At 38.4% G+C, this 27,039-nt stretch overlaps 5 protein-coding genes across 5 annotated transcripts; 2 read left to right on the top strand and 3 right to left on the bottom strand.

Annotated features, from left to right (window-relative positions):
- Window positions 1-1,058: 1,058 nt before the first annotated feature.
- On the bottom strand, window positions 1,059-1,784 carry LOC106089508 (PI-stichotoxin-She2a-like). Its single transcript, XM_013255354.2, has 2 exons — window positions 1,646-1,784; window positions 1,059-1,321 (listed from the first exon to the last, which is right to left on the bottom strand). The coding sequence occupies exons 1-2, from the start codon at window positions 1,728-1,730 to the stop codon at window positions 1,152-1,154; spliced, it is 255 nt and encodes an 84-aa protein (XP_013110808.2). The 5' UTR covers window positions 1,731-1,784; the 3' UTR covers window positions 1,059-1,151.
- Window positions 1,785-9,157: 7,373 nt separating this feature from the next.
- On the top strand, window positions 9,158-9,657 carry LOC106089509 (male accessory gland serine protease inhibitor-like). The gene is made up of 2 exons (XM_013255355.2): window positions 9,158-9,294; window positions 9,360-9,657. The coding sequence occupies exons 1-2, from the start codon at window positions 9,228-9,230 to the stop codon at window positions 9,539-9,541; spliced, it is 249 nt and encodes an 82-aa protein (XP_013110809.1). The 5' UTR covers window positions 9,158-9,227; the 3' UTR covers window positions 9,542-9,657.
- Window positions 9,658-12,419: 2,762 nt separating this feature from the next.
- Window positions 12,420-12,835, bottom strand: LOC106089496 (male accessory gland serine protease inhibitor-like). The gene is made up of 2 exons (XM_013255335.2): window positions 12,716-12,835; window positions 12,420-12,644 (listed from the first exon to the last, which is right to left on the bottom strand). Exons 1-2 carry the CDS (start codon window positions 12,783-12,785, stop codon window positions 12,463-12,465), a joined length of 252 nt encoding a protein of 83 aa, XP_013110789.2. The 5' UTR covers window positions 12,786-12,835; the 3' UTR covers window positions 12,420-12,462.
- Window positions 12,836-19,683: 6,848 nt separating this feature from the next.
- LOC106089510 (male accessory gland serine protease inhibitor-like) lies at window positions 19,684-20,280 on the top strand. Its single transcript, XM_013255356.2, has 2 exons — window positions 19,684-19,965; window positions 20,023-20,280. The coding sequence occupies exons 1-2, from the start codon at window positions 19,899-19,901 to the stop codon at window positions 20,202-20,204; spliced, it is 249 nt and encodes an 82-aa protein (XP_013110810.2). The 5' UTR covers window positions 19,684-19,898; the 3' UTR covers window positions 20,205-20,280.
- Window positions 20,281-22,806: 2,526 nt separating this feature from the next.
- Window positions 22,807-23,460, bottom strand: LOC106089502 (kappaPI-actitoxin-Avd3c-like). The gene is made up of 2 exons (XM_013255342.2): window positions 23,352-23,460; window positions 22,807-23,182 (listed from the first exon to the last, which is right to left on the bottom strand). The coding sequence occupies exons 1-2, from the start codon at window positions 23,416-23,418 to the stop codon at window positions 23,016-23,018; spliced, it is 234 nt and encodes a 77-aa protein (XP_013110796.1). The 5' UTR covers window positions 23,419-23,460; the 3' UTR covers window positions 22,807-23,015.
- Between the last annotated feature and the right edge of the window lie 3,579 nt (window positions 23,461-27,039).

The raw sequence follows: 27,039 nt of genomic DNA, 5'->3' as shown, positions 1-27,039 counted from the left end.
GTGTAGATTTAGATATAGCTCCCATATATATCTTTCATCCGATATGCCCTTTTAAAGCTGTAGAAGGCACAATTTTTGGTAAAGATCGGACTCTTTACCAAATATGGCACGAAGTGCTTTTTGTGACGTCCCAATATGTGTAGAAAATTTCATCAAAATCGTATCAGATTTAGATAAAACTCCCCCATATTTATCTTTTATGCGTTTCGACTTTTAAGGCAGTAGAAGCCGCAATTTTCGTACCATCGTAAGGTAATCGTAGAAGGTTCTATTCGATATTTCAATAGGTATGCAAAATTAAAGTCTGATTAGTTTTGAATATTAATGCTATATATTAAAAGTATTAGACGTAGACTCGGTGGTGTAGGGTATTATATAGTCGACTCCGCTCGACTTTTGCCTTTTGCTTACTGGTTTTAAGTATAAAATATTTTCAGTATTTTCGGCCGCATTTGGTTTCACATTCTCCGAGGCTCTGAAAGTTGTTAGCATTGCCGCGACATCCACCATAGATAAATTCAACGCATCTACCTTGTTGTATATCAAAGCCAAAATTGCGGAAAAATGCTTCGCATGGGCCAGCTACAAGGGGTTGAAGGCAATCTGAAATTATATAAAAAAGGGGGGTTTCTATTTTAGTGTTTTTTGTCATAAAATGCTATAAAATAAAAATTAAAAAAAAAAAAAATTCCTCACGAGTTCTCACGGTTGAAAGCTTCACTATGGATACCACGGTTAACCAAGGCCCCTAGAGATATGTGCTTAAACATATAGGCCTCTATAGCTTGTTCAACTTGTGAAAAGGTCTGCTGAAAGAATGTCGTGTAGCTACATGCACAGTGTGCATTGCATACCCCTTGACAGTTTCGTATGTATGGTTCATAGTTGTCGCTTCCTCTATATTCACATACAGACTTTGAACACACATTTGCCTGCGAACGTGCTCTACTAACGACCCAACTTACTATTTATTTTTTGTATAATATTTTAATATTTGAACATTCACATTTTGTTTGGGAGCTATTTTTAGAAAACAAACAAATTCTTAAAGTTAAAGCTTATTTTAAAACTTATTTATTTATTATTTCAATTAAAAATAACATTTATCATGTTCCTCTAATACAATGTGAATACATTCAATAATGAACTTCTTAATATGCTCGGCCACATGTAGCCTGGCATTGTTGATAAGTCTCGAAATTATTGGCATTTGCTCCACAGCCTCCGTAAAGGAATTGGACACATTGACCCCTCGATGCATCGAAGCCAAAGCGTTGAAAGGCAGCAAAACAATTTCCAATTACCAAAGGTTGACTGCACACTGGAAAGGAATTTAGAATTCTAATTTACAGACAGAAGAACATGATGATGTCAAAGATATAGTAAAAGGCAATATTGCTCTTATTATATTGGCGATTTACTACCTCTTTCCATCAGTGTAGGTTGTTTTAAACGAGATATTCTTCCGAAATTCCGGTTTACCTATACATCTTTTTTAGTTTTAGATCAGTTTAAAAAGTTTTACACATTCAATTTTCAAAAACCTTCCCCTCAATTAAATAAAAAAAATAATTTTTTCTCTTAATTGAATTTCTCAAAGTTAAACATTCATAATTTCCCCTATCCCCTTAACCACTCTGCTTACCATCATTTCTGTAAGCCCCCTCTGCAGCCTGTAGATCAATGATCAGCATTAAGCCCAATATCAACGCAACTATGGTAAATTTCATTTTCAACTTTGTATTTATGATCACTAAACCGAAACGAGAATGACTAGCGAATTAGAATTTCGATGGATTTTATATAGTCCGAAATTACTTTCCATATAAATGTTAACTATTTAGCATTTCACACGTCCAAAACATACCATCGCTTAGCAATGAGTTCGGGCCATAAAACATGTTCCCGACAAGCTTCAATTAATTCAATTTTATGGGAATCATCATTACTTCTATCTCAACGTAAACAAGTTTAAAATTTAGTTATTGTGGTGGCTGAATGAGAGCAAAAAGGTGTTAAGTACCTTTATATAAAAAACTATTTTAAAATAAATTGACAAACATTTTCAGAAGCTTTGGATCTGAAAGGTCCGTTGTGATGGGATACTGTGAACAAAAATGCCAGACGTGACCTTTCTAATAGTTTATGCCAAAGTCATCGCTGATGTCATCAGGGCTAAAGGCAGAGTTTGCAGATAAAATTCGGCATATAGAGTGGCTGGGGCAGAAAAACTACTATTGGACTTGTCCTCTTGGCCATAATGAAGGTAAAGAATGCAATAGCTTTCGTTGATCTGATGTCCACCTCCACAAAAGATATCTGATAAGAATGGTGAAAAGCTTTATGCCAGACGTAACCTTTCTACCAAGATATGTCGAAGACAGCGCCGCTGTCATCACGGTATGGGATATGTAAGGGGCAGAGGGCAAACTACTGTAGATGATGAAAAGAGAACAAGTAAAAAGGCGTTAAGTTCGGCCGGGCCGAACTTTGGATTCTCACCACCTCGGCTATAAATGTAAACCACCTTTCGTCAAAATCCGGTGAAAAATGCATACCTTATGCCCCATAGCAGCTTAGCGAAATATGTTCCGATTTGAACCAAATAAATACTAGTAAGTACAACGCATTTCAGAATAACAAAATATTGGTCTTTTTAGTAGCTGTATCTAAAAATAAACTGATCTGAACCATATACGACACGGATGTCGAAAAGCCTAACATAAGTCACTGTGTCAAATTTCAGTGAAATCGGATTAAAAATGCTCCTTTTATGGGGCCAAGACTTTAAATCGAGAGATCGCTCTATATGACAGCTATATCCAAATCTGAACCGATCTGGGCCAAATTAAAGAGGGATGTCGAAGGGCCTAACACAACTCACTGTCCCAAATTTCGGCGAAATTGGACAATAAATGCGCCTTTTATGGACCCAAAACCTTAAATCTAGAGGTCGGTCTATATGGCAGCTATATTCAAATCTGGACCGATCTGAGCCATATTACAGAAAGATGTCGAGGGACCTAACTTAACTCACATTCCCAAACAAAAAATGCGCCTTTTATGGACCCAAAACCTTAAATCAAGAGATCGGTCTATATGCCAGCTATAGCCAAATCTGAACCGATCTGGGCCAAACTGAAAGTCGAAGGGCCTAACACAACTTATTCTTCTAAATTTCGGCCACATCGGATAATTAATTCGCATTTTAGGGGCCCAAAACCTTAAATCGAGAGATTGGTCTATATGGCAGCTATATCCAAATCTGGACCGATCTGAGCCATATTGCAGAAAGATGTCGAGGAGCCTAACACTACTCACTGTCCCAAATTTCAGCAAAATCGGATAATAAATGCGCCTTTTATAGGCCCAAAACCTTAAATCGAGAGATCGGTTCATATGGCAGCTATATCCAAATATGAACCGATCTGGGACAAATTGAAAAAGGATGTCGAGGGGCCTAACGCAACTCACTGTCCCAAATTTTGGCACAATCGGACAGTAAATGCGCCTTGTATGGGCTCAAGGCCTTAAATCCTGAGATCGGTCCATATGGCAGCTATATCCAAATCTGGACCGATTTGGGCCAAATTAAAGAAGGATATCGAAGGGCCTAACACAACTCGCTGTCCCAAATTTCAGCAAAATCGGATAGTAAATATGGCTTTTATGGGCCTAAGACCCTGAATCGGCGGATCGGTCTATATGGGGGCTATATCAAGATATAATCCGACATAACCTATCTTCGAACTTAACCTGCTTATGGACAAAAAAAAGAATCTGGGCATAGTTTCAGCTCAATATCTCTATTTTTAAAGTCTGTAGCGTGATTTCAACAGACAGACGGACGGACATGGCTAGATCGGCTTAACAATATATATATATACTTTATAGGGTCGGAAATTGATATTTCGATGTGTTGCAAAGGGAATGACAAAATGAATATACCCCCATCCTTCGGTGGTGGGTATAAAAAGACAGACTGGACCCTCACGGTTCTCAACTGATTATGTGCAAGATGGCGACGACTAAGATATCGGTCAAATAACTGGAAATACGGCCAGATACCAAACTTACTTGGGTAGACTAAAATCGGCACGAGACAACAACCCACGTCATAGGTGGAAAGGTCGCGATAGGCTTACAGGGTATAGAGCAAGCCAAGGTCTACCCCGCGAAATGCAACTCTACCAGGGCAAAGAAAAAGATTTAAACGAATTAATGGGTTATACGAGAAGAGACTGTCGTGTCGAGAAGAGACTGTCGTGATATGACAACAAAGATGGAGGGATGAGGACGCGTTATACGTACGCAGATAGATAGCAGGTATATTCTCTGAACTAAGTGTTATATCATCCTACTGGACAGTGACGGGGTTATCGGCCCTCATCATAGAATGGAATGGTCTCGATAGACCTGTAAGTTATAAAACTAAAGATCTACATCGCAAAGTGTAACTCAGGATGCTACGTGGTCTTGTTCACTTCCTGAAATATAAATATTGAATGGGAAAATTTTGTTCTATCACGTGCAATTGTGAGAAAGCTTGAAATAGCGGTTGGTGATATAAACATTAGAAGGTAAGTACCGGGAAGTCCAAAATGAGACGCTGTGAGGTCTTTTGATGGCGAATTTTTATTCCCACCACCATACATACCTGATGTAGCTCCCATATAATCCGATCTCTCGATTTCAGAATGACTAGATTAGCATACCTCCATCCTATGGTGGTGGGTAAAAACTAAATTTTTCGCATGCTTTCAAATCGTACTGTATTATACGTACGAATCTGTCTAGCAAATTATACAAGTAAGGATAGGTAAAGAGAATAAATAAGAGCGTGCTGAGTTCGACCGGCCCGAATCTTATATACCCTCCACCATGGATAGCATTTGTCGAGTTCTTTTCTCGGTATCTCTTTTTAGGCAAACAAAGAATATTGAATATGAACTGTTATGCTATTGGAGCTATATCAGGTTATAGTCCGATTCGGACCATAAATTAATTGAATGTTGAACATTGTAGAAGTCATTGTGTTTTGTGTATTTCAGTCCATTCGGACAAGAATTGCGCCTTGTAGGGGCTCAAGAGCTAAACCGGGAGATCGGTTTATATGGGAGCTGTATCAAGCTATAGATCGATTCAGACCATATTAGACACGAATGTTGAAGGCCATGAGAGAAGCCGTTGTACAAAATTTATTCCAAATCAGATGAGAATTGCGACCTAGAGAGGCTCAAGAAGTCAAGATCCTATCAGGTTATGAACCGGTTTGCGCCATACTTAGCACAGTTATTGGAAGTCATAACAAAACACTTTATGCAAAATTTCAGCCAAATCGGATGAGAATTGCCCCTCCAGCCCCTTAGCGCTGTTGTCGGAAGTGATACCAAAACACCACGTGCAAAATTTCAGTTGAATCCGACGGGAATTGCGCCCTCTAGAGGTTCAAGAAGTCAAGACCGGTTTATATGGCAGCTATATGAAAACAAGCTACCGATTTGGCCCATTTTCAATCCCAACCGACCTACACTAATAAAAAGTATTTCAAGCGCCTAGCTTTACTTCTTCGAAAGTTAGCGTTGTTTCGAGAGGCAGACGGACGAACGGACAGACTGACGGACATGGCTTTATCGATTTAAAATGTCATGGCGATCAAGAATATATACATTATGGGGTCTTAGACGCTTATTTCGGAGTGTTACAAACAGAATGACGAAATTAGTATACCCCCATCCTATGGTGGAGGCTATAAAAAGAGAGATGACTTAATGACGTACTGTAATATATGGCTTGTGATTGTTATGCCTCATAATAGTGTGTTAGCATTCACAGGAGGGTGGGTTTGGAATCTTGTTTAAGGGAAAGTAGCTTAAATACGTTATACCAGGAGATGTATGACCCATATGCCTGTATTGGAATAGTTAAAAGTATTGTATAAAACTATTATAAATATTATTGTAAAATCGTCGACTAGATTGTGTTGTAAGTATGGGAGAAGAAGCTTCAGTCAGAAGACCATTAGAATCGGCAAAAATAGATGCGATTAAAAGTGCAGGGAAGAGCGCGAAAACATTTAAAATTTTTCCATTAGAGATTGGTTAATATGAGCACAAGACCAAGGCGCTTTGGAAAAATGTTTTTTTTTTTTTATTTTATTGATTGCTTCATAATAAGCTCCGTTAGAAGACTAAATGCCTTACAATTACTAAAAACTTATGTCTATTCGTTGTTGACGGCACCTTGATTGATTGCTGCTGACACTGAACCTCGTAAGCATTTTTAGATCTGTGAATGAAGCGAAAAAAGTGATTTTCGTTCGATCTATACGTTCCAAGCTGTTGGATTGCCTTACTAACAGTGATTTGATAACATAATTTTTAATACATAAGCAATATAGCCTTGACCTAGTAACTTTTCAGATTTTTCATTAGTTTAATACTGACTATTTTAGAAATATGTACATTAGACTGTCCCACGCCATAAAGGAGATTTTTTGTTTTGCAAATAGGGAAATGCATACCCAACTTTTTATGCACTCCACCATAGAATGGGGGTATACTAATTTCGTCATTTTGTTTGTAACTCCTCGAAATATTCGTCTAAGATCCCACAAAGTATAAATATACTTGATCGTCATGACGTTTTAAGTCGATCTCGCCATGTGCGTCCGTCTGTCCATCCGCCCGTCTGTCTGTCGAAGGCACGCTAACTTTCGAAGGAGTAAAGCTAGCCGCTTGAAATTTTGCACAAATACTTCTTATAAATGTAGATCGGTTGGGATTGTAAATGTAAATTTTTATCCGATTTGGCTGAAATTTCGCATGAGGTGTTCTGTTATGACTTCCAACAATTGTGCCAAATATGGTTCAAATCGGTCCATAACCTGATATAGCTGATATATAAACCGATCTGGGATTTTGACTTCTTGAGCCTCTAGGGGGCGTAATTATTATCCGATTTGGCTGTACAAGGGCTTCTTCCATGACCTCCAACATACGTGTCAAATATGGTCTGAATCGGTCTATAGCCTGATACAGCTCCCCTATAAACCGATCTCCCTATTTTACTTCTTGAGCCCCTAAAAGGCGCAATTCTTATTCGATTTAGTAGAAATTTTACACAATGATTTCTACTGGGGTCTCCAATATTAAGTTCAATTGGCATAGCAATTCTTTTCGTTTATCCTTTTTTTGTCTAAAAAGAGATACCGGGAAAGAACTCGACAAATGCGATCCATGGCGGAGGGTATATAGGATACGGCCTGGGAGAATTTAGCACGCTTTGACTTGTTTTCTTTTGATCCCAATAGGCAAACTACGAAATATTATGGCGGTCGGATAGCGAAAACCCTTGTCGATACGACGTCCAAAGTTGGATGTAGTGTGTTATAAGGAGTAAGCAGAGTACATATTCCCAGGAAAAATTTTAACATTCTTTAAGAAGCCTATGCTATTGGAAGAGCTTCCCTTTCTCGTTCTGGGGCTCATTTCTCTTTCTATGAAAATATTGTAAATGAAATGAAAAAACCACAAGTAAAAGTGTGCTAAGTTCGACCGGGCCGAATCTTGGGAACCCACCACCATGGATTCTGCTAAAAATGTATACAAAATAAATTTAGTTGAAGCGCATAATTTTATTCTTCAAACCAAACTTCTGTCAAACCAGCAAACATTAAAGCTTCTAGGAACCGAAAAGGGATGATCGATAGACCGGTTTACATGAGAGCTGTATCAAGTCATAGACTGATTGGACCGTATTTGACACAATCGATGGAAGTCGTAATAGTACACCAACTGAGCCAAGTGCAGTTCGAATCGGTCTATAACCTCACATAGCTCCCATATAAACCGATCTCCCGATTTGACTTTGAAGGGCTCAAGAAGTCAAATCGGGAGATCGGTTTATATGGGAGCTATGTCAGGTTATAGACCGATTCGAACTGCACTTGGCTCAGTTGGTTGAAGTCATAACGGAACACCGCATGCAAAATTTCAGCCAAATTGGACAAAAATTGTGGCTTGTAAGGGCTCAAGAAGTCAAATCGGGAGATCGGTTTATATGGGAGCTATATCAGGTTATAGACCGATTCGAACCGCACTTAGCTCAGTTGATTGAAGTCATAACGGAACACCGCATGCAAAATTTCAGTCAAATTGGACAAAAATTGCGGCTTGTATGGGTTCAAGAAGTCAAATCGGGAGATTGGTTTACATGGGAGCTATATCAGGTTATAGACTGTATTGCCCCTTATTTGGCACAGTTGGTGGAAGTCATAACAGTACACCAAACGCAAAATTTCAACCAAACCGTACAAAAATTGCGGCTTGTAAGGGCTCAGGAAGTCAAGTCGGGAGATCGGTTTATATGGGAGCTATATCAGGTTATAGACCGATTTGGACCGTACATTGAACAGTTGCGGAAAGACAAAACAGAAAACCACGTGCAAAATTTCAGCCAAATCGGAGGAAAATTGCGGCTTCCAGGGGCTCAAGAAGTCAAACCGGGAGATGGGTTTTCATGGGAGCTATATAAGGTTCTTGACCGTTTATGTGGAGTTTATGGTTGAAACATCACCAGCACCCTGTGCCACTACCGTCGCTGTGATAAAATGTGCTGTTTACTCCAAACTTGTTCTTAGCCATGACAGTCTGGCGGCGTATCCTTTCTGTACTGATAGTTCGTCAGTCGCTTTTTTGTGATCATGGAAATCGCATTTTCAGTGCAATCATCACGAAATTTGCCACATATCACTTTTTAAGTCAAAAGACAAGCGCTGCGAATTTTTAGCAAAAATGAGTTCAGATCTAGATATTCAAATGTACCCATGACCGTTCCAATAAGAAACAGGGGGCAACTTCTTAGATTTGGATGAAGATCCCCAAAATCCTTAACTGGTTACCTTAGAATGCGCTACTTCCAAACTTTGGACATTTTGTTGGCAGAGGATATCGCTATCCGATAGCCATAATATTTCGTATATTGCTTATTGAAATTAAAAGGAAAAAATTATGGTTATGCCTTCAAAAAAGATACTCTTTGTGTTTTTGGGACACTCTAATGTACATAATTGTTTAGAGCTTTGTTTTTTTTTTAATTTTTTCAATTTCTTGTTTATAAATGAGTAGCTGTCTACTATCTCTTATTTCGAATAGACATAAAATTTATATAATCAGTTTCCGTTTGTACTGTCACAGAACAAGACATCATCTTCTTACTAAATAAAAATGAAAATATTTGCTTTTGTCTTAGCTATCTTTGCTCTGATTTCTTTTGGTGCTGCACTCAAGGATGGTGAGGTTTTTAGCCAAATGTTGCACAGTTTTCTTTTTTACTTTTAAAAGTTTAAATTTTTCCAGAGGTTTGCGGTTTGCCACATTCCAAAAATGGCAATGGTGTAATGGCTTGCTTGGCCTATGGCAAGGCTTGGTCCTATAATGCCGAAACAAATGAGTGTGTCGAATTTGTCTATGGCGGTTGTTTTGGCAACGATAATCGTTTCCCTTCCCAGGAGCTATGTGAAGAGAAATGCAAGGAATAATGAAAGTTTAAAATATTAAATATTTACACTTTTCCATGGCATACAAATGTAGCTCTCTGCATGTGTACGAATCAATTTTAGTGGTTTATAAAAATAATAAAAACGATTGATTAAAACCATTGCTCGTTTACAATTCAAATTTTTCGGTTAATTACTTATATCAAATCAGACCAACTCTTACTTGAGAAATACTTGAAAAATACAAAAAATATCCCGGATTGAGCCGATGGAGTCTTTCAGCGGCCGCCTCTGTGTACAACACACGGCTAGAACAAAAAAAATATTATTTTCAGCAGTTCGTGGTTCATGTCTCGGCTAAATTGTCTTTAAAAACACTTCACACCCGTCCTATTGACCACGTATGTCAGGAAATTTGAGAGAAAATGCCTCAGGAGGCTTTAAAACATAAAACCCCCACGGAATCTCTACTTCGAAACCTTATCCTTTTTTTTAAATGCCAGAAAGTGATTTATGATATGTGCTGGAGTTTCGTTTTATTTTATGCATGCTTACGAGATCAAGCTTTGCAAGATAACCAAATGTTGTAGACGGACCTTGCGACTGAAATGAATAGACAAAACAGGTGCCTGCCAACAAGTTCGAAATCGACGGGACATAAGGACCAACGGTGAAAACAAGCTGTAACCATCGCCCCCATGATAATCCACATCGCACAAATATATTTGGACGTTTTATGGATCGCGGTAACCGGTTAAAAATGCAACTCCACGACAAGCTCAGCTCTATTTGCGACGTAGGTCTAAACCACAGTCCCTACCAAGGCTGCGAAGTCAAGGTATGGCTGACTCGACTCTGGCTAAATAGTCCAACTCTGACTTCGGTCCGAGTTTGGAGTCGAGCGTGATTAGACCAATATTTACATACGCCTCAGTAGTTTGGTGGGCTGCTATGGAGAAAAAGACATAAGAACCATACAATAGGTTCAGGTTCAGAGAACATGTTGTCTCGGCATAGGCGGAGCGATGAGGACCACGTCCACTAGTGCATTGGAGACTATTCTAGATATTCGACCCATTGATATACAGTTTAAGTGTGAGGCAGCCACTGCGGCTGTGAGACTTAAAGTGATGGGAGCATGCATTGAGGATGGGAGCAGCTCACACCATCGCGGTAAGAACAAGGCGATGATAGGAAACCTGGAAAGAAGGGAAGGGGTTTTCGATCGTATACCTGAGATGCATCTTGAAGTCGAGTGCGAGGCACTGCTGCCATCGGCACAGTTTTGGATTGACGGAACCCTATTACTGCCATCTGGAAGATCATGTTACACGGATGGATCAAAGTTAGATGAGAGAGTGGGCCTGGGGGTTTACATTCAGAAACCAGCGACTGAGTTCAGTTTTAGACTGTTTGACCATAATACGTCATGACTTTTGAAGTCGATCTAGCCATGTCCGTCCGCCTGTCTGTCGAAAGCCCGCTAACTTTCGAAGGAGTAAAGCTAGCCGTTTGAAATTTTGCACAAATACTTCTTATTAGTGTAGGTCGGTTGGGATTGTAAATGGGCCACATCGGTCCATGTTTTGATATAACTGCCATATAAACCGATCTTGAATCTTGATTTTTTGAGCTTCTAGAGGGCGTAATTTTTATCCGATTAAGCTGAAATTTTGCACATATCATTTTAATATGACATCCAATAACTGTGCTAAATTTAGTTAAAATCGGTTTATAACCTGATATAGCAGTTATATACACCGATCTGGGGTTTTGACTTCTGGAGCCTCTAGAGGGCGCTATTCCCATCCGATTTAGCTGAAATTTGGCACGAAGTGTTTTGTTATGACTTCCCACAATTGTGCTAAGTACGGTTCAAATCGGTCCATAACCTAATATAGCTGCCATATAAGCCGATTTTGAATATTGGCTCTTGGGCCACTAGAGGGCGCGATTCTCATCCGAATTGGTTGAAATTTTGCATGACGTGTTTTGTTACGACTTTCAACAACTATGCCAAGTATGGTTCAAATCAGTAAATAACCTGATAGCGCTGCTACAAACTGATCTGGGGTCTTGACTTCTTGAGCCTCTAGAGGGCGCATTTCTTATCCGATTTGGATGAAATTTTGCATAACGTGTTTCGTTATGACTTACCATAACTGTGCTAAGTACGGTTCAAATCGGTTCATAATCTGATATAGCTGCCATATAAACTGATCTTGAATATTGTCTTCTTGAGCCACTAGAGGGCGCAATTCTTTTCCGATTTGGCTGAACTTTTGCATGACGTGTTTCGTTATGACTTCCAACAACTGTGGCAAATATGGTTCAAATCGGTCTATAATCTGATATAGCTGCCATATAAACCGATCTGGAATCTTGACTTCTTTAGCCTCGAGAAGGTGCAATTACAACGGCTTCTCCCATGACCTTCAAAATAGGTCTCAAATATGGTCTGAATCGGTTATAGCCGGATACACCTTCGCTATAAACCAATGTTCCTATTTTACTTCTTGAGCCCCTAAAGGGCGCAAATTCCTTTTCGATTTGGCTGAAATTTTACACAGTGACTTCTTCTATGGGCTCTAACATTAATTTCAATTATGGTCCGAATTGGATTCCAACCTGATATAGCTCCAATAGCATAGCAATTATTTTCTTTTTTCCTTTGTTTGCCTGAAAAGAGATACCGGGAAAAGAACTCGACAAATGCGATCTATGGTGTAGGGTATATAAGATTCGGCAAGGCCGAACTTAGAACGATTTTACTTGTTTATTATCTCGTCATTTTGGTTATAAGAAAGCCCTTCGTCTCAAATTCCAAAAATGTAAACTCAAATGAGTTTCTATTCGAATTTGGGTTAGAATCCTCCTTTTTTCTTCTACACCTCTGAAAACACAACACAGTTTCATCACATTTGCCTTTTTGTTCTTCCATTTTTATTATTTTTTAGTTCCAACTATTCTTTGCACTTTTGTTCACATTCCGCCAAGCTCCAAAAGCGATTGGCATTGCCACCGCAACCGCCATAAACGAAATCAATGCATTCATTTGAATCGGCCTTATATGTCCAGGAGGGGAAATATGCTGCACATTTGATGTCACCATGACCATCCTTGGAATGCTCCAAACCACAATCCTCTAAATACAAATAATTGTAAGTGAAGGGATTCATTCTAGAGATACAAGTAAATCAATAAAAAATCACCTACCGTGTTTCAGGGCCAGCGAGGAGGAGATAAGGGCAAAAATAGCCAACAACACAATGGCAAAGAATTTCATTTTTTTGACGAGTAATTTGGACAAAACTCAAGCTTAGACTAAATGGTTTGCGGCACATGCAGTCCATTTTATAGTTTTCAACAGTTTTTGAGTTTCATTTTCTTTCAATGGTTGGTGGGACATTTTGTTGGAGATAACGTTCCGGCTGAGATCTGCCACGTTGTAAGATGAGATACTGCTGCAACTGATGTTTGTTTAACAAAATCGTTAAATGACGTGTCAATGACTAAATCAAATTTTCACACATTATCCAAAGGGGACTTCCCGCAGTAATTAGAAAATACATCTATGAATAAGGTGGCTAGATTACCTTTAAAATGCATTATGACGTAATGTGAATATTTGATTCTGTTAGGAATTAAGCTAAGGAAAAATTTACTTAAAATGTAGGCAAATAAATGGAATCCGCAGAATATTATATGTGATCATATTTAGAACAAAGTTACACTACTCGCAATCTTCCTTAAATATATATTGGGTTGCCCAAAAAGTAATTGCGGATTTTTTAAAAGAAAGTAAATGCATTTTTAATGAAACTTAGAATGAACTTTAATCAAATTTACTTTTTTACACTTTTGAAAGACAGAAGAAAGAATGCAATTACAGAGTCACAAGCTGTGAAAAAATTTCTCAACGCCGACTATATGAAAAATCCGCAATTACTTTTTGGGCAACTCAATATTAATTTCCTCTAATATTAGTATCATGGAATTTAACTTTTAAACCTTTTTTCAAACTATTCGATAATTTCCTTGAAAACCGGTGAAATCGACGTTTCGGGATCGACCCTAAGTCATGCAGGGCTTTTCTCATATCCAAACTAAAATGTTAGTAAACGACATGGGAATAAGTGCAAACATAGAAGAATATGTTAAGCCTTCTGATATAAACGTTTATCCACGGGATGCGACACGAGAAGACATAGAAATTTGGGAACAATGAGGTTGATCGAGAGTTTATCATTACCAATCATTTAAATCACTTCCACCTCCAATGGAGTACTTACGGCATTACTGCAGAGAGAGAGAGAGGCAGACCCTATCTCACACCCTAACTTGTCGCTATACTCACAGCGTGCTTGGGACTTGCGTATACCCCGAAGGCCAGGCAGAAGGCAAGGGTAATGTTTATACCCAAGCCCGGTTAGGCAAATTATGCGATACTAAAGACCTATAGACTTATTAGCCTTACACCCATGCAAATTGCAAATTTGCCAAATGAACATTCCATTAAGGAACAGAGCCAAACTTCTCACATATCCATGAGTGCTGTCTGATTCAAGTTTCAGCTCAATGATAAGGGGCCTCCTCTTTTTATAGCCGAGACCGAACGGCGTACCGCTGTGCCACACCTCATTGGCACATGACATAGTACCTCACAAATGTCACCAGCTTTAGGAGGGGATAAACACCGCTGAATTTTTTTTTCTGATGTTCTTGCCAGAATTCGAATCCAAGCATTCAGCGTCATAGGCGAACATGCTAACATTTGCGTTACGGTGGCCACCAAGCCATACATCCTTTCTACTCTAAACGATGGAGCGTATAGTGAACACCACTTTCCGTTCCTAGATTCCTTCAGGAGCTTAGCCCTCTTGTCATTTTGGAGTTCAGCAGGGGCCTGAATTGGTTGACTGGATCATACTCTCGCCGGTGAAAGTTTTTTTTTTATTGCCTTGTGCTTTGGTTTCTTTTTTCTGCCCTTATTGCTTCCCCATAAATTTATATTTTTTTCTAAGTCTTCTTTTTTATACCCTTCACCATAGGATGGGGGTATATTAATTTCGTCATTCTGTTTGTAACTACTCGAAATATTCGTCTGAGACCCCATAAAGTATATATATTCTTGATCCTCGTGACATTTTATGTCGATCTAGCCATGTCCTTCCGTCTGTCCGCTCGTTCGTATGTCTGTCGAAAGCACTCTAACTTTCGAAGGAGTAAAGCTATCCGCTTGAAATTTTGCCCAAATACTTCTTATTAGTGTAGGTCGGTTGGGATTGTGAATGTGCTATATCGGTCCATGTTTTGATATAGTTGCCATATAAAACGATCTTGGGTCTTGGCTTCTTGAGCCTCTAGAGGGCGCAATTCTTATCCGATCGGAATGAAATTTTGCACGACGTGTTTTGTTATGATTTCCAAAAACTGTGCTAAGTATGGTTCAAATCGGTCCATAACCTGATATAGCTGCCACATAAATCGATCTTAGGTCTTGACTTATTTAGCCTCTAGGGGGCGCAATTTTTATCCGATTGGAATGAAATTTTGCACGACGTATTTTGCTATGACTTCCAACAACTGTGCTAAATTAGGTTCAAATCGGTCAATAACCTTATATAGCTGCCACATAACCCGATCTTGAATCTTGACTTCTTAAGCCACTAGAGGGCGCAATTCTTATCCGATTTTAATGAAATTTTGCATGATATCTAACACCTGTGCCAAGTATGGTTCAAATCGGTCCATGTTTGAGCCTCTAGAGGTCGCAATTCTTATCCGATTGGATAGCGACGTATTTTGCTATGACTTCCAACAACTGTGCCAAATAAGGTTCAAATGGGTTCATAACCTGATATAGCTGCCATATAAAACGACCTAGGATCTTAACTTCTTGAGCCTCTAGAGGTCGCAATTATTATCCGATTTGGCTGAAATTTTGAACGACGGATCCTCTCATGACCATTAACATGCGTGTTTATTATCGTCTGAATGGGTCTATAGCCTGATATAGCTCCATTATAAATCGATCTCTCTGTTTTACTTCTTGAGCCCCCAAATTCGAATTGGCTGACATTCTACACAGGTCTCCAAAATATAATTTTATTGTGGTCCGCACCGGACCATATCTTGATATCGCTCTAATAGCAGAGCAAATCTTTTCTTTTATCCTTTTTTTGCCTAAGAAGAGATGCCAGAAAAATAACTCGACAAATGCGATCCATGGAGGAGGGTATATAAGATTCGGCCCGGCCGAACTTAGCACCCTTTTACTTGCTCTTTTCTACCTTCTTCTAGGGAGAACACCATGGAGAGTAACCTAGGTTGCTAGTAGCGTGCCCTCCAACCAAACCTTTATTAACCATAGTGGATACCATGATGAAGAGAAGGACATTCACCGAATTACTCGGTGGTAATTCGCTATGCAGGTTCTTGGAAATGGCTAACAACTGGTCTAAATTTTAATCCAGAAAAGACTGAAATCTTTCTGTTCACGAGGATTGGCAAGCCAATTTGGCACGCCATGTTACCAGAACGATTTCGGTATCCGACAAGTGCTTAAGGAAGGGCCACATTCTGGTGCGTACTGAGAAGGCTCAGAGATGTTGGACACTATATAGACGGGCCCTAGGCTAGAAATGAGGCCTAAATCCGAGGATAGTCCACTGACTCTACAGGAGCGTCATAAGACCAATACTAATATACGCCTTAGTAACCTGGTGTATTTCGATGGAAACAATTAAAAAGGCATTAAGTTCGGCTGGGCCGAACTTTGGATATCCACCACCTCGGGTATATATGTAAACCACGTTTCGTTATAATCCGGTGAAAAATGCATGCCTTATGCCCCGTAGCAGCTATATCGAAAAATGCTCGGATTTGGTCTTTTAAGTAGCTATATCTAAAAATAAACCGATCTGAACCATATACGACACAGATGTCGAAAAGCCTAATATAAGTCATAGAGTAAAATTTCAGTGAAATCGGATTATAAATGCGCCTTTTATGGGGCGATGTCTTTAAATCGGGATATCGGTCTATATGGCAGCTATTTCCAAATCTGGACCGATTTGGGCCGTATGGCAAAAGAATGTAGAGGGGCTTATCTTAACTCACTGTCCAAATTTCAGCAACATCGGACAATATATGCGCCTTTTATGGGCCGAAAACCTTAAATCGAGAAATCGGTCTATAAGGCAGCTATATCCAAATCTAGACCGATCTAAGCCAAATTGAAGAAGGATGTCGAAGGGCCTAACACAACTCACCTTCCCAAATTTCAGCCCTAAGACCCTAAATCGGCGGATCGGTCTATATGGCAGCTATATACAAATCTGAACCGATCTGGGCCAAATTGAAGAAGAATATCGGGGGGGGGGGGGGGGGGGGCCTAACTCAACTCATTGTCCCAAATTTTGGTACAATCGGATAATAAATGTGGCTTTTATGGGCCTAAGACCCTAAATCGGAGTATCGGTCTATATGGCAGCTATATCCAAATCTGGACCGATCGGGGCCAAAATGATGGAGCAGGGTCTAACACAACTCACTGTCCCAAATTTCGGCAAAATCGGATAATTAATGTGGCTTTTATGGGCCTAAGACCCTAAATGGGCGGATCGGTTTATATGGGGCCTATACCAAGATATAGTCCGATATAGCCCATCTTCGAACTTAACCTGCTTATGGACAAAAAAGAATCTGTGCAAAATTTCAGCTCAATATCTCTATTTTTAAAGAAAGCTTGATTTCAACAGACAGACGGACGGACGTGGCTAGATCGTCTTAGATTTTTACGCTGATCAAGAATATATATACTTTATAGGGTTGAAAATGGATATTTCGATGTGTTGCAAACGGAATGACAAAATGAATATACCCCTATCCTTCGGTGGTGGGTATAAAAAATGAAACATCTGGGCAATAAAACAAAGTCGGAGAACATGTTATCGTGGAGTAGACGGTGCGCTAAGAACTAGAGGTGTGGACGTGAGTTGACGGGTCACGCGTGGGTCACGTGATTCGTGAGTGAGATCCAAACCCAATTACCTGATCGTACGTGACTTTGATTGAATGAAAATGTTTCGTGCGTGAGCGAGTGAAATCATGCTCACGACTCACAAGCCAATCACGACTCACGCGAAACTCACGATTAAAGTGTAAAAAATAGCGAAAAACTTTGATTGTGCTGCTGGTTATGGAGGACTGATTCATTTTTTACAATATTTACATTAATTTACGCACGTTCAAATGCTGTATGATTAGCATGAAGAAAAATATTTTTCGCTTAATGGAAAATATTTGTTTAGCCGTGACTCGTGAGTCATGGTTTTCTCGTGAGTGCCTCGTGATTTTCTCGTGAGTCGTGAATGTCTTGTATGTAGTGCTTTAGTAGAATTTTCGTCTTGTGTACGTGATTCGATATAAAAAAGTCGTGCGTGAGTTAGCGTGGGCGGAAAATCACTCACGCGCTCATCTCCAATAAGAACCACTGCATGTCCGACCCATAGGTATAAAGATTAAGTATGAGACAGCTACGCGTATATGATATATTTGGCGATGGGAGATGGGATAAAAGATGGGAGCAGATCATTTCATCACGGGATAATCGAGGCGACAATACGAAACTTGTAGGGATCGGAAGTGATTTCAGATCGAAAACCTGAGACTATACATGAGGTCTCATGTGAGACATTTCTATCAGCGGCACGGTCTTAGGTTAATGGAACTCTCGTATTGTCATCTGATAGAGAATGCAAAATGAATGGACCAAAGGGGTGCTTCTGGGATTCTACATTTAGGAACCAGACTCTGGAACTATTTTCGACTTCCGGACCATAATATGGTCTTGCTAAAGCAAGGGCATCAAGTTTGAATACATTACGGACAGTAAGATTGCCATCAGGGCTAAAAGAACAAGGGCGTTGAGTTCATTAACGGTCTTGAGATATAACACTTTCTCCTAGGATGGTTAGATGCGCATCGTAAAGGGGTGCCGGTCACAGCGGAGTAAGGAAAGCAGAAGATTTGGCCATGAAGGCCAGAAGACTGCCGTCAGTAAAATTTGCTAATCCAAAGACTTTCGTTGGCGACGAACGCGAAACAATGAAACCGTCGGTAAAACGTCGAAAATACTATGGGGAGATCCGGATCGTGAGAAAATGATGCTTATACTGAAGGATAGTACGAAGGATATCAGCATAGCTTTCAATATCATTAGGGGATGTGTAGGTTAGGTTAGGTAAAGGTGGCAGTCCTTTACAGACTCACTTAGACAATTTTAAATCCATTGTAATACCACAGTTGCGCCAGACCAAGGCATCTGGCGTGAATCGAACCCACGACCCCTGCACTGTTAATTCAAGCACGCTACCAACTCGGCTACCGGGGCGCACTGATGGGATGTATAGGACTAAACGCATTCGTATAATCATGCGTTGGTGTGCAGGGAACATGGTGAAAGTTGCATCATTTTCGAGGTTAGGTGTGTGTAAATAGAATCATAGGGCAGATTAATATCCGCACCCTCTTTTCTAACTAAACCATATCCGTCTGACAGTCTGTCTTTTAAAATCATACTTACATAATCTTACGTACTTTTTATGGATATATGAATGTCGCTGGGGGTTGTAAATGGGATATATCAGCTCATATATGTATAGGAATCATAAGTCCAATTTGACTTCTTAAGCCCCTAGAAGGGTTAATTTTTATGCAATTGGTTTGAAACTGGAATGGGGGGTATCATCACAAAGATTTATGGGGGTTACCAAGGCAAAAATAGTTTTAATCTTACCTTACACGTAAATCGGTCTAGAAGCTGCTGGTTGGTTGGTAGATGGGATTACCGATGCGGTGGTTGTAGTTTCTCAAAATAGAATTGAATTGAATTGCTTTCACTGTTCATTATAACTCATATGTCAAAGGTCTCTCCATGATTTTTTTGGATTTCGATTCCTTTATTTAATTTTGCCGTGCTAATTCTATTCGAGTGCTATATTTTGACTAGCTTTTTAAATTAAAAATTCGTTGCCATTTTTTCGCTGGCTGAAATTACAGAAACCTGTTTTTAGAACAGTTGCTGATTCTTGCATTATAAATGTTTTTATATCGATTTTTGCTTATCTCCATAAAAACCATAATCGACCAATATGGACTTTAATTGCTCTAAAAATGCACTGTTTTTATAAACTTCAGAATTTAAAATCCAGATTTGTTTGCTAATTAGAAAAATGAATGTAGAAAACAATAAAATTAGTCACTAATTTCTTCGAGACTTTCATAATTTCTTTTATTGTTCGGCTGTAATAAATATCGGCGAAATGGTAAGACTACTTTAGTCTGCTTTTGAAATTTGTGAAAACTGGCTGCACTCTATACAACAATACCGAAGATGAAATATTTCGTTTTGGTAATGGCAATTTTTGCCCTGGTCTCTTCGGTCTTCGCCTTGAAGGATCGTAAGTTTGTGGGATATTCTGTTTTGTGCCTTGAGATAATTGTCCTTTGCTTTTTAGCCGTTTGTGGTCTTCCACATTCCCAAATTGGAGATGGACTCAGACGCTGTCGGGCACTTATTCCGTCATGGTCCTACGATGAGGAGGCCAAAGAATGTGTCTCCTTCAAATATGGCGGTTGCGGAGGAAACGATAATCGTTTCAACACCAAAGAAGAATGTGAAGCCAAATGCAAAGAATAGTTATGACATAGTTTGGTTATAATAAATTATACGATATACAGCTGAAAATAATAAAAATAAATAAATAAGAGTTGTATTTCATTTTCTGTTATGTCTTCTTCCAACTCTCATAATTTATGATCCGTATTGACCGATACTCAAATGTAGAATACATTTTGCATTGAAATGTTCTCCTTGATTGCGGAGTTTCGTATTTCTGAAATTAACTATGCAACGAATTCGGAAGAGTTCTTAAGCTGGTCCATCTATATTGGTTAAATGAAATACTGTTAAAAGAAATGTTACATATTGTTATGATAATACTTTGTCTTACATATATATGTATATTTAAAACGTTATATGCAATGCTTTAATATTTCTGTATATTCAGAAATATTTTTAATTTTTCTACAGTTCGTTTAAATAAGCCAATGAAATCAGACCAAAGTTTTTAAATAATATAACACTTTTAGAGTTTACTAAATACTAAAGGCCTTATTCACAAACATTAATGAAGTCTTAATTGATTTCTTTGATAGTTGTATAAAGAAAATCTATCAAATAAATCTACATCGAAACTACATTACTTACTTTACTTTAATTGGCTATGACGGAACATTTGTTCCACTAGCCGAACGTAGAATAGCGTTCCAAGCGCCTCGATCTCCTGCGCTCATTCTTAAATCTCTGACACCAAGTTTCGAAGTATCTCCCACCACTTGATCTTTCTATCGGCTTTTGGTCTTCCCGGTTTGCGTGTACCACCGTGTTTGCTTCTTCATCCATTCTGACAACATGACCTAGCCAACGCATGCGTTGTAATTTGGTGCGAGTAACTATGCTATCGTCGTCATACAGCTCATGCAGCTCGGGTTCATACGTCGCCTATCTTTTCCATTAACACTAACTGGTCCATATATTTTACGAAGAATCTTTCTCTCAAATACTCCAAGCACTGCAGTCATCTGCTTTCATAAGTACCCATGCCTCAGAACCATATAACAACACGGTTAGTATCAATGTCTTGTATATTGTAATCTTCGTCTGCCGAAAGGTGGCGTTGTTTCTAAACTGCTTACTTAGTCCGAAGTAGCATCTGTTTGCCAGTATTATTCTTCGCTTTATCTCAAAACTGGTGTCATTCGTTTCAGTTACGGCGGTGTCGAGGTGGATTTGTGGAAGTTGTGGTTCCCAACTTTCTCCATTTTCTTTACCTGCTCGGTTGTGCAAGGCTTTTTGGGAGTTGAAAACATCCATTTCGCCTTATCTCCATTTACTGCCAGACCCATTTCACTGACTCTCTTTCGATTCTTTCAAAGGCAGCAGTTACTAATTCCGGTGACCGACCTACATTAACGCAGCAAAAACTTGGTAAGTACATGTCATTATTTTTGACATGAAAAAAAAAAATGGATAACTCATTATGTTTAGATTTACTAGCTGCTAAAATATAACGAGTTATTAACAGGAATACCATCTGTGTTACCGGTAGTATAAATGTCATTACACACAACATTCGATAAAGTTCAAGAATAAGCACTTATTTGTAATAATAAAAACAAAATCATTATTATACCCTTGGTATTGACCAAAATGTCAAGAGACTGCGAGCAAAATTATCTCATACGTATGAGTGGTGTCCATTACAAGGTTAAGCTCTATGATAAGGGACCTCACTATCACTAGAGGCGCGAACAGGTTTGAATCTAAGTAGTTATTTTTTAGCAACGTTCAACTAAGGTAATATGTTATTATTTATTGACAACTTGTATGCTTAGGCATAAGTACAATACTTATTTTTAAACTATTGGTATACTTGTGCGGAAGGACTTTCCTCCTACGACATCGCCATGTAAAAATAATTAGAAATGATGCCTAAAAATAACTAGTTATTAGTTTTTGAATGAGCTTAGCTTTCTGGTTATTGGGTACGGAGAGTTTTTGCTGGGATGTGTTAGAATATTGTGTCTATACGTAGAATATGTCAAACATAAACACAAAGGCATGGCCATCTTTGATGAAATATAATTAGAGTTAGCTTTTGTGTTGTTAGCTAATATTGAAAGAAGAAAATTGTGTATTTTTCAAACAATAGTAATGTAGATGAATTCGTAGAGCGTCTGCTTTGAAAACGGAAGATTCTTGGTTCAACTCCCGGCTGCGATGAAAGTAAAGTTTTAGTTTCATTTACAAATTATATTTATTCATGAAAAATTTGTCTTCTTCAAAAAACAACATTCAACTAAGATATTATGTCATATTTTTTTTGGAAACTTGTACGCTTAGGCATAAGTACTTATTTTTGTACTATTGGTATGCTTGTGCTGAAGGACTTTCCTCCTACGACATCGCCATGTAAAAGTAATTAGAAACGATGCCTGAAAATAAGTAGTTATTAGTTTTTGAAAGAGCTTACCTTTCTAGTTATTTGGTAATGAGAGTTTTTGCTGGGAAGTTTTATAAATACCGGTGTAAATTTCCCATGAATATTCCAATAGGGGAAACTTTTAACAGTATTCACATGCATATGGAAATGTGCCCATGAACATTCCACCAACGAAAATTCTCACTATTATAGTATACCTTCCTGAAATGCTAATGTTTTTAAAGCAAAGACGTTAAGTTAAGATATTTTCAAAAAATTTAATTTTTTTTATAATATGTAATGTATATAACCATGACAGGAACTTAGTACATTTTTCATTTCGGTTAGCGTTTGTTTTTCGCCAAATTTGTGATGCTTTTACTTGCAATAGTTTGCATATTGAATACTAAATCAACAACAACATTTGTCTTAAATCTCTAATATCTTTCATAATCAGCAGGTTAATTTTATTCTTTACACTTGTCCTCGCATTGACTCTTGGTGGCAAAATTGTTCTCGTTTCCATGACAGCCGCCATAAATGAATTTGACACATTCATTGGAGTCAGGTTCGTACGAGAAACGTGGTTTACTAGCACGACACTGGCCAATCTCTCTTGGCAAACCGCAAATAGCTGTAAAGGAATTAAGGGAATTGTATTAATGATTGTCTAAAACAAAACGAAATTGCAGCCAAATATATCGGGTAGGTGAAAATTTCCAGATTTTTATGCCCCCTTCAATGAGATGGAAGATCTTCAAATCTACTATTTTCCTTTGATCCTAATAACTTCACATATGTACCATCTTTAAGTGACAAGGCTGTGCCAAGCAATGCAAAAATGACCACTAACGACGTAAACAATTTCATCTTCAAAAGATTTATAATAAACAAACGATCTCTTCCACTAACTTTGACTAACAAAACTGGAGCTCTATTTATCAGTCTTTATTTATATCTAAGATTTGTTAAAGATTTTATTGTTACAAATTACAAATGACACTCCTGCTTAGCATTTCTAAAACGATTTGAATGATCAATGAAATGAATTTTGAATGACCGGAAGAAAGCCCTCATAACAGTCAAATAGAGTTGACCATAAACAACGAAACAAAGTCATAACATACTAATTTGCTGCAGAGAAAGTTATTGGAGGTCTTTAAACTTAGATAAGCTGTTTGATAAACTGAGTGGTTATTCAGCGCTAAGATTGACCTGCATATATCACTCAAAGCAAATGATTAGTATAACAGAATCCATAATTAAATAAGAGCAAAATTTTTTGCATAACTTTTTTAAGTGTGCTTAGTTTTAGATTCACACGGTATTCTCATAAGAAATGAGAAAAAAAAAAACATAAAAATAAACTATAATTAACTAATATCAAAAAACTAGCATACCTGTGATCCGGTTCGCTAGCCCCGTTTTTAATACCACGTTTTCAGTGTAAGACTTCCCAAAAACCTAGGTAGTCTCTCAGTTTATAAGATTATGAATTTTGAGCGCTTTAGCTCGATTCATAGAGAAAGTACCATATGGTATATTTTAGTACCTAAAAGAAAGATTTTGAAAAAAAATGTCGTCAAAAATTTTGCGAAGATAAGCTCTTTCGAAATATTTTGAATTTTTTGGTGCCAAAATGTATGCATTTTAAATGGATCATTTAGTCACCCGCTATATATTTCCTTCTAGTACCTGCCAAATTTTAGGCGTCTAGCTGCATATGTAAAGAAAGTACCAAATGGTACCAATTTCGGTACCAATATGTTCGAATTGTGAAAAGACCACTAAGTTGCCCATCATATATATTTTGTACCTATATGCCAAATTGCAGACCTCTAGCTCCATCTGCACAGAAAGATGGAGCTAGAGGGCGCAATTCCTCTCCAATTTGGCTGAAAATTTGTATGACGTGTTTGGTTATGACTTCCAACAACTGTGCAATCGTCCCATAACCTGATATAGCTGTCATATATTGGGTTGCCTAAAAATTACTTGCGGATTTTTTAAAAGAAAGTAAATGCATTTTTAATAAAACTTAGAATGAACTTTAATCAAATATATAATTGCCATTTTGTTCAATAACCTTCTGCCATCTTCCTGGCAAATTTAGTATTCCACGCTCATAGAACTTCTGGCCTTTATCTGCAAAAAACTGAACCAAGTGCTATTTTATAGCCTCATCATTGCCGAAAGTTTTACCATATAAGGAGTTCTGCAAAGATCGAAATAAATGGTAGTCTGATGGTGCAAGGTCAGGGCTATATGGTGGATGCATCAAAAGTTCCCAGCCAAGCTCACTCAGTTTTTGGCGAGTGACCAAAGATGTGTGCGGTCTAGCGTTGTTCTGGTGGGATATGACACCTTTACGATTGACCAATTCTGGTCGCTTCTCCTTGATGGCTGTATTCAATTTGTCCAATTGTTGACAGTAAACATCCGAATTAATCGTTTGGTTCCTTGGAAGCAGCTCAAAATATACCACACCCTTCCAATCCCACCAAACAGACAGCATAACCTTATTTTGGTGGATATCAGCCTTTGAAGTGGTTTGAGCTGGTTCACCATGCTTAGACCATGATCGTTTTCGACTAACGTTGTTGTAAACAATCCATTTTTCATCTCCAGTTATGATTCGTTTTAAAAACGAATCGAATTCATTGCGTTTAAGGTGCATATCACAAGCGTTGATTCTTCGGTTTGTTAAATGAATTTCTTTCAATACATGTGGTACGTATATTAAAATTGACGCCAAACAAACAAATTTAAACAAAATTTCGCGCACTTTTTTTCTAAAGCAATCTTAAAGTAACAGCTGATAACTGACAGAAGAAAGAATGCAATTACAGAGTCACAAGCCGTTGAAAAAATTTGTCAACGCCGACTATATTACTACTATGTTACCGACAATTAATTTTTGGGCAACCCAATATATCGATCTGGGATATTGACTTCTTAAGCCTCTAGAGGGCGCAATTATTACCCGTTTTACAACGGCTTCTCCCATAACCTTCAACAATCTTTCTATAGCCTGATATAGCTCCCATATAAACCCATCTCCCTTTTGTACTCCTTGAGTCCCTAAAGGGCGCAATTCTTATTCGAATTGGCTGAAATTTTACACACTGACTTCTACTATGGCCTCCAACATTCAATTTGATTACGATCTGAATCGGACCATAACTTGATAAAGCTCCAAATAGCATAGCGAATATTTTCGTTTTATCCTTTGTTGGCCTAAAAAAAAAGAACTCGCCAAATGCGATCCAGGCTGGAGGGGACTTGTTTTAAAGTTTTTTTTCGTAGTTTTTATGAACAACTAATCTGGATATGCATTTTTTAGACACTTATTTGTTACTCACTCTTATAGAAGAGTGTTTTATAAATCTTGTAAAACACTCCTTTGTTACTCGTCCACACGATTCTTGCGCAATTCTAAGATCTTCCAAGACTCCTCTGACTTACTCATTAGCAACTCATATGGAAGATTCGCAGAACACTCTTCCAGAAGAGTCGTCTTGAGGACACATCTCCTCATGACGGGGAAATCGTCTATAACTTTAAGACGAGCCCGTCAGCGATCATAACCTTCATCTAGAAGATTCGCGGAAGATTGTTTAGCGATTGAAAATGTTGATCGATTTGTTTTTAGATCATGGTTTCTCTGTCCAAACTTCTTAGAATTTATTGTAAATTTCGATTTTTACCGCTGCCAATATTGACCCACCCTAGGCTTGGTTAGCCTATTTGCTAAACAGACGCACTTAGACTGCTTTAGTCGATTGTGATACCACAGTAGCGATAGACCAGGCCACAGTTGGTAGTCAAACTCATGACATCCGCACTGGTAATCCGAGCACTCTACCAACTGGGCTATCGTGGCGACCTAAACCCCGCCATAATGTAGGTATACTTTCGAAGTTATCCGATATGATGAGGTAAAATAAAACACACCGTGTGATTTCAACAAAAATGCAGATGTGTTCTGATTTAAATGATCTGGTCTTAACTTTAAACACAAAATACCTGCTCTATTTTGTGTAGATGATTTTAATGAAATGTTTTCGAGAATGACCACTTTAATGGTCTTGCCTTGCAGACAAGTTGCTCTTATGGTAATTAACCATCATTCAATTATTCGACGTCATCGTCAAATTTTTATAAAATCAATGAGTGGAAGTAAGTGAAATAACAGTTGCCAAAGTGATCTAAGATGAGATTCGTTGTATTGTTCTTGTCAATTTTTGCATTGGCCTCTTCAGCCGTGGCCCTAAAAGATGGTAAGTTTTTTGGTTTCTAAAGTATCATGGTTACAAATTTCCTTACCTGTTTTTAGCCATTTGCGGTCTCCCACCTTCTGAGGCTGGCATTTGCTACGCTAGTCACATACGCTATTCTTATGTAGCCGATAGCAAGGAATGCGTTGAGTTTCATTATGGCGGATGCGGAGGTAATGAAAATAACTTCCTATCGAAGGAGGAATGTGAAGCC

Source organism: Stomoxys calcitrans, chromosome 3 (genome assembly GCF_963082655.1).
Source record: "Stomoxys calcitrans chromosome 3, idStoCalc2.1, whole genome shotgun sequence".
Taxonomy (NCBI): domain Eukaryota; kingdom Metazoa; phylum Arthropoda; class Insecta; order Diptera; family Muscidae; genus Stomoxys; species Stomoxys calcitrans.
Note: the sequence above shows the minus strand (reverse complement) of the source record. Positions and strands in the feature narration are given on the sequence as shown.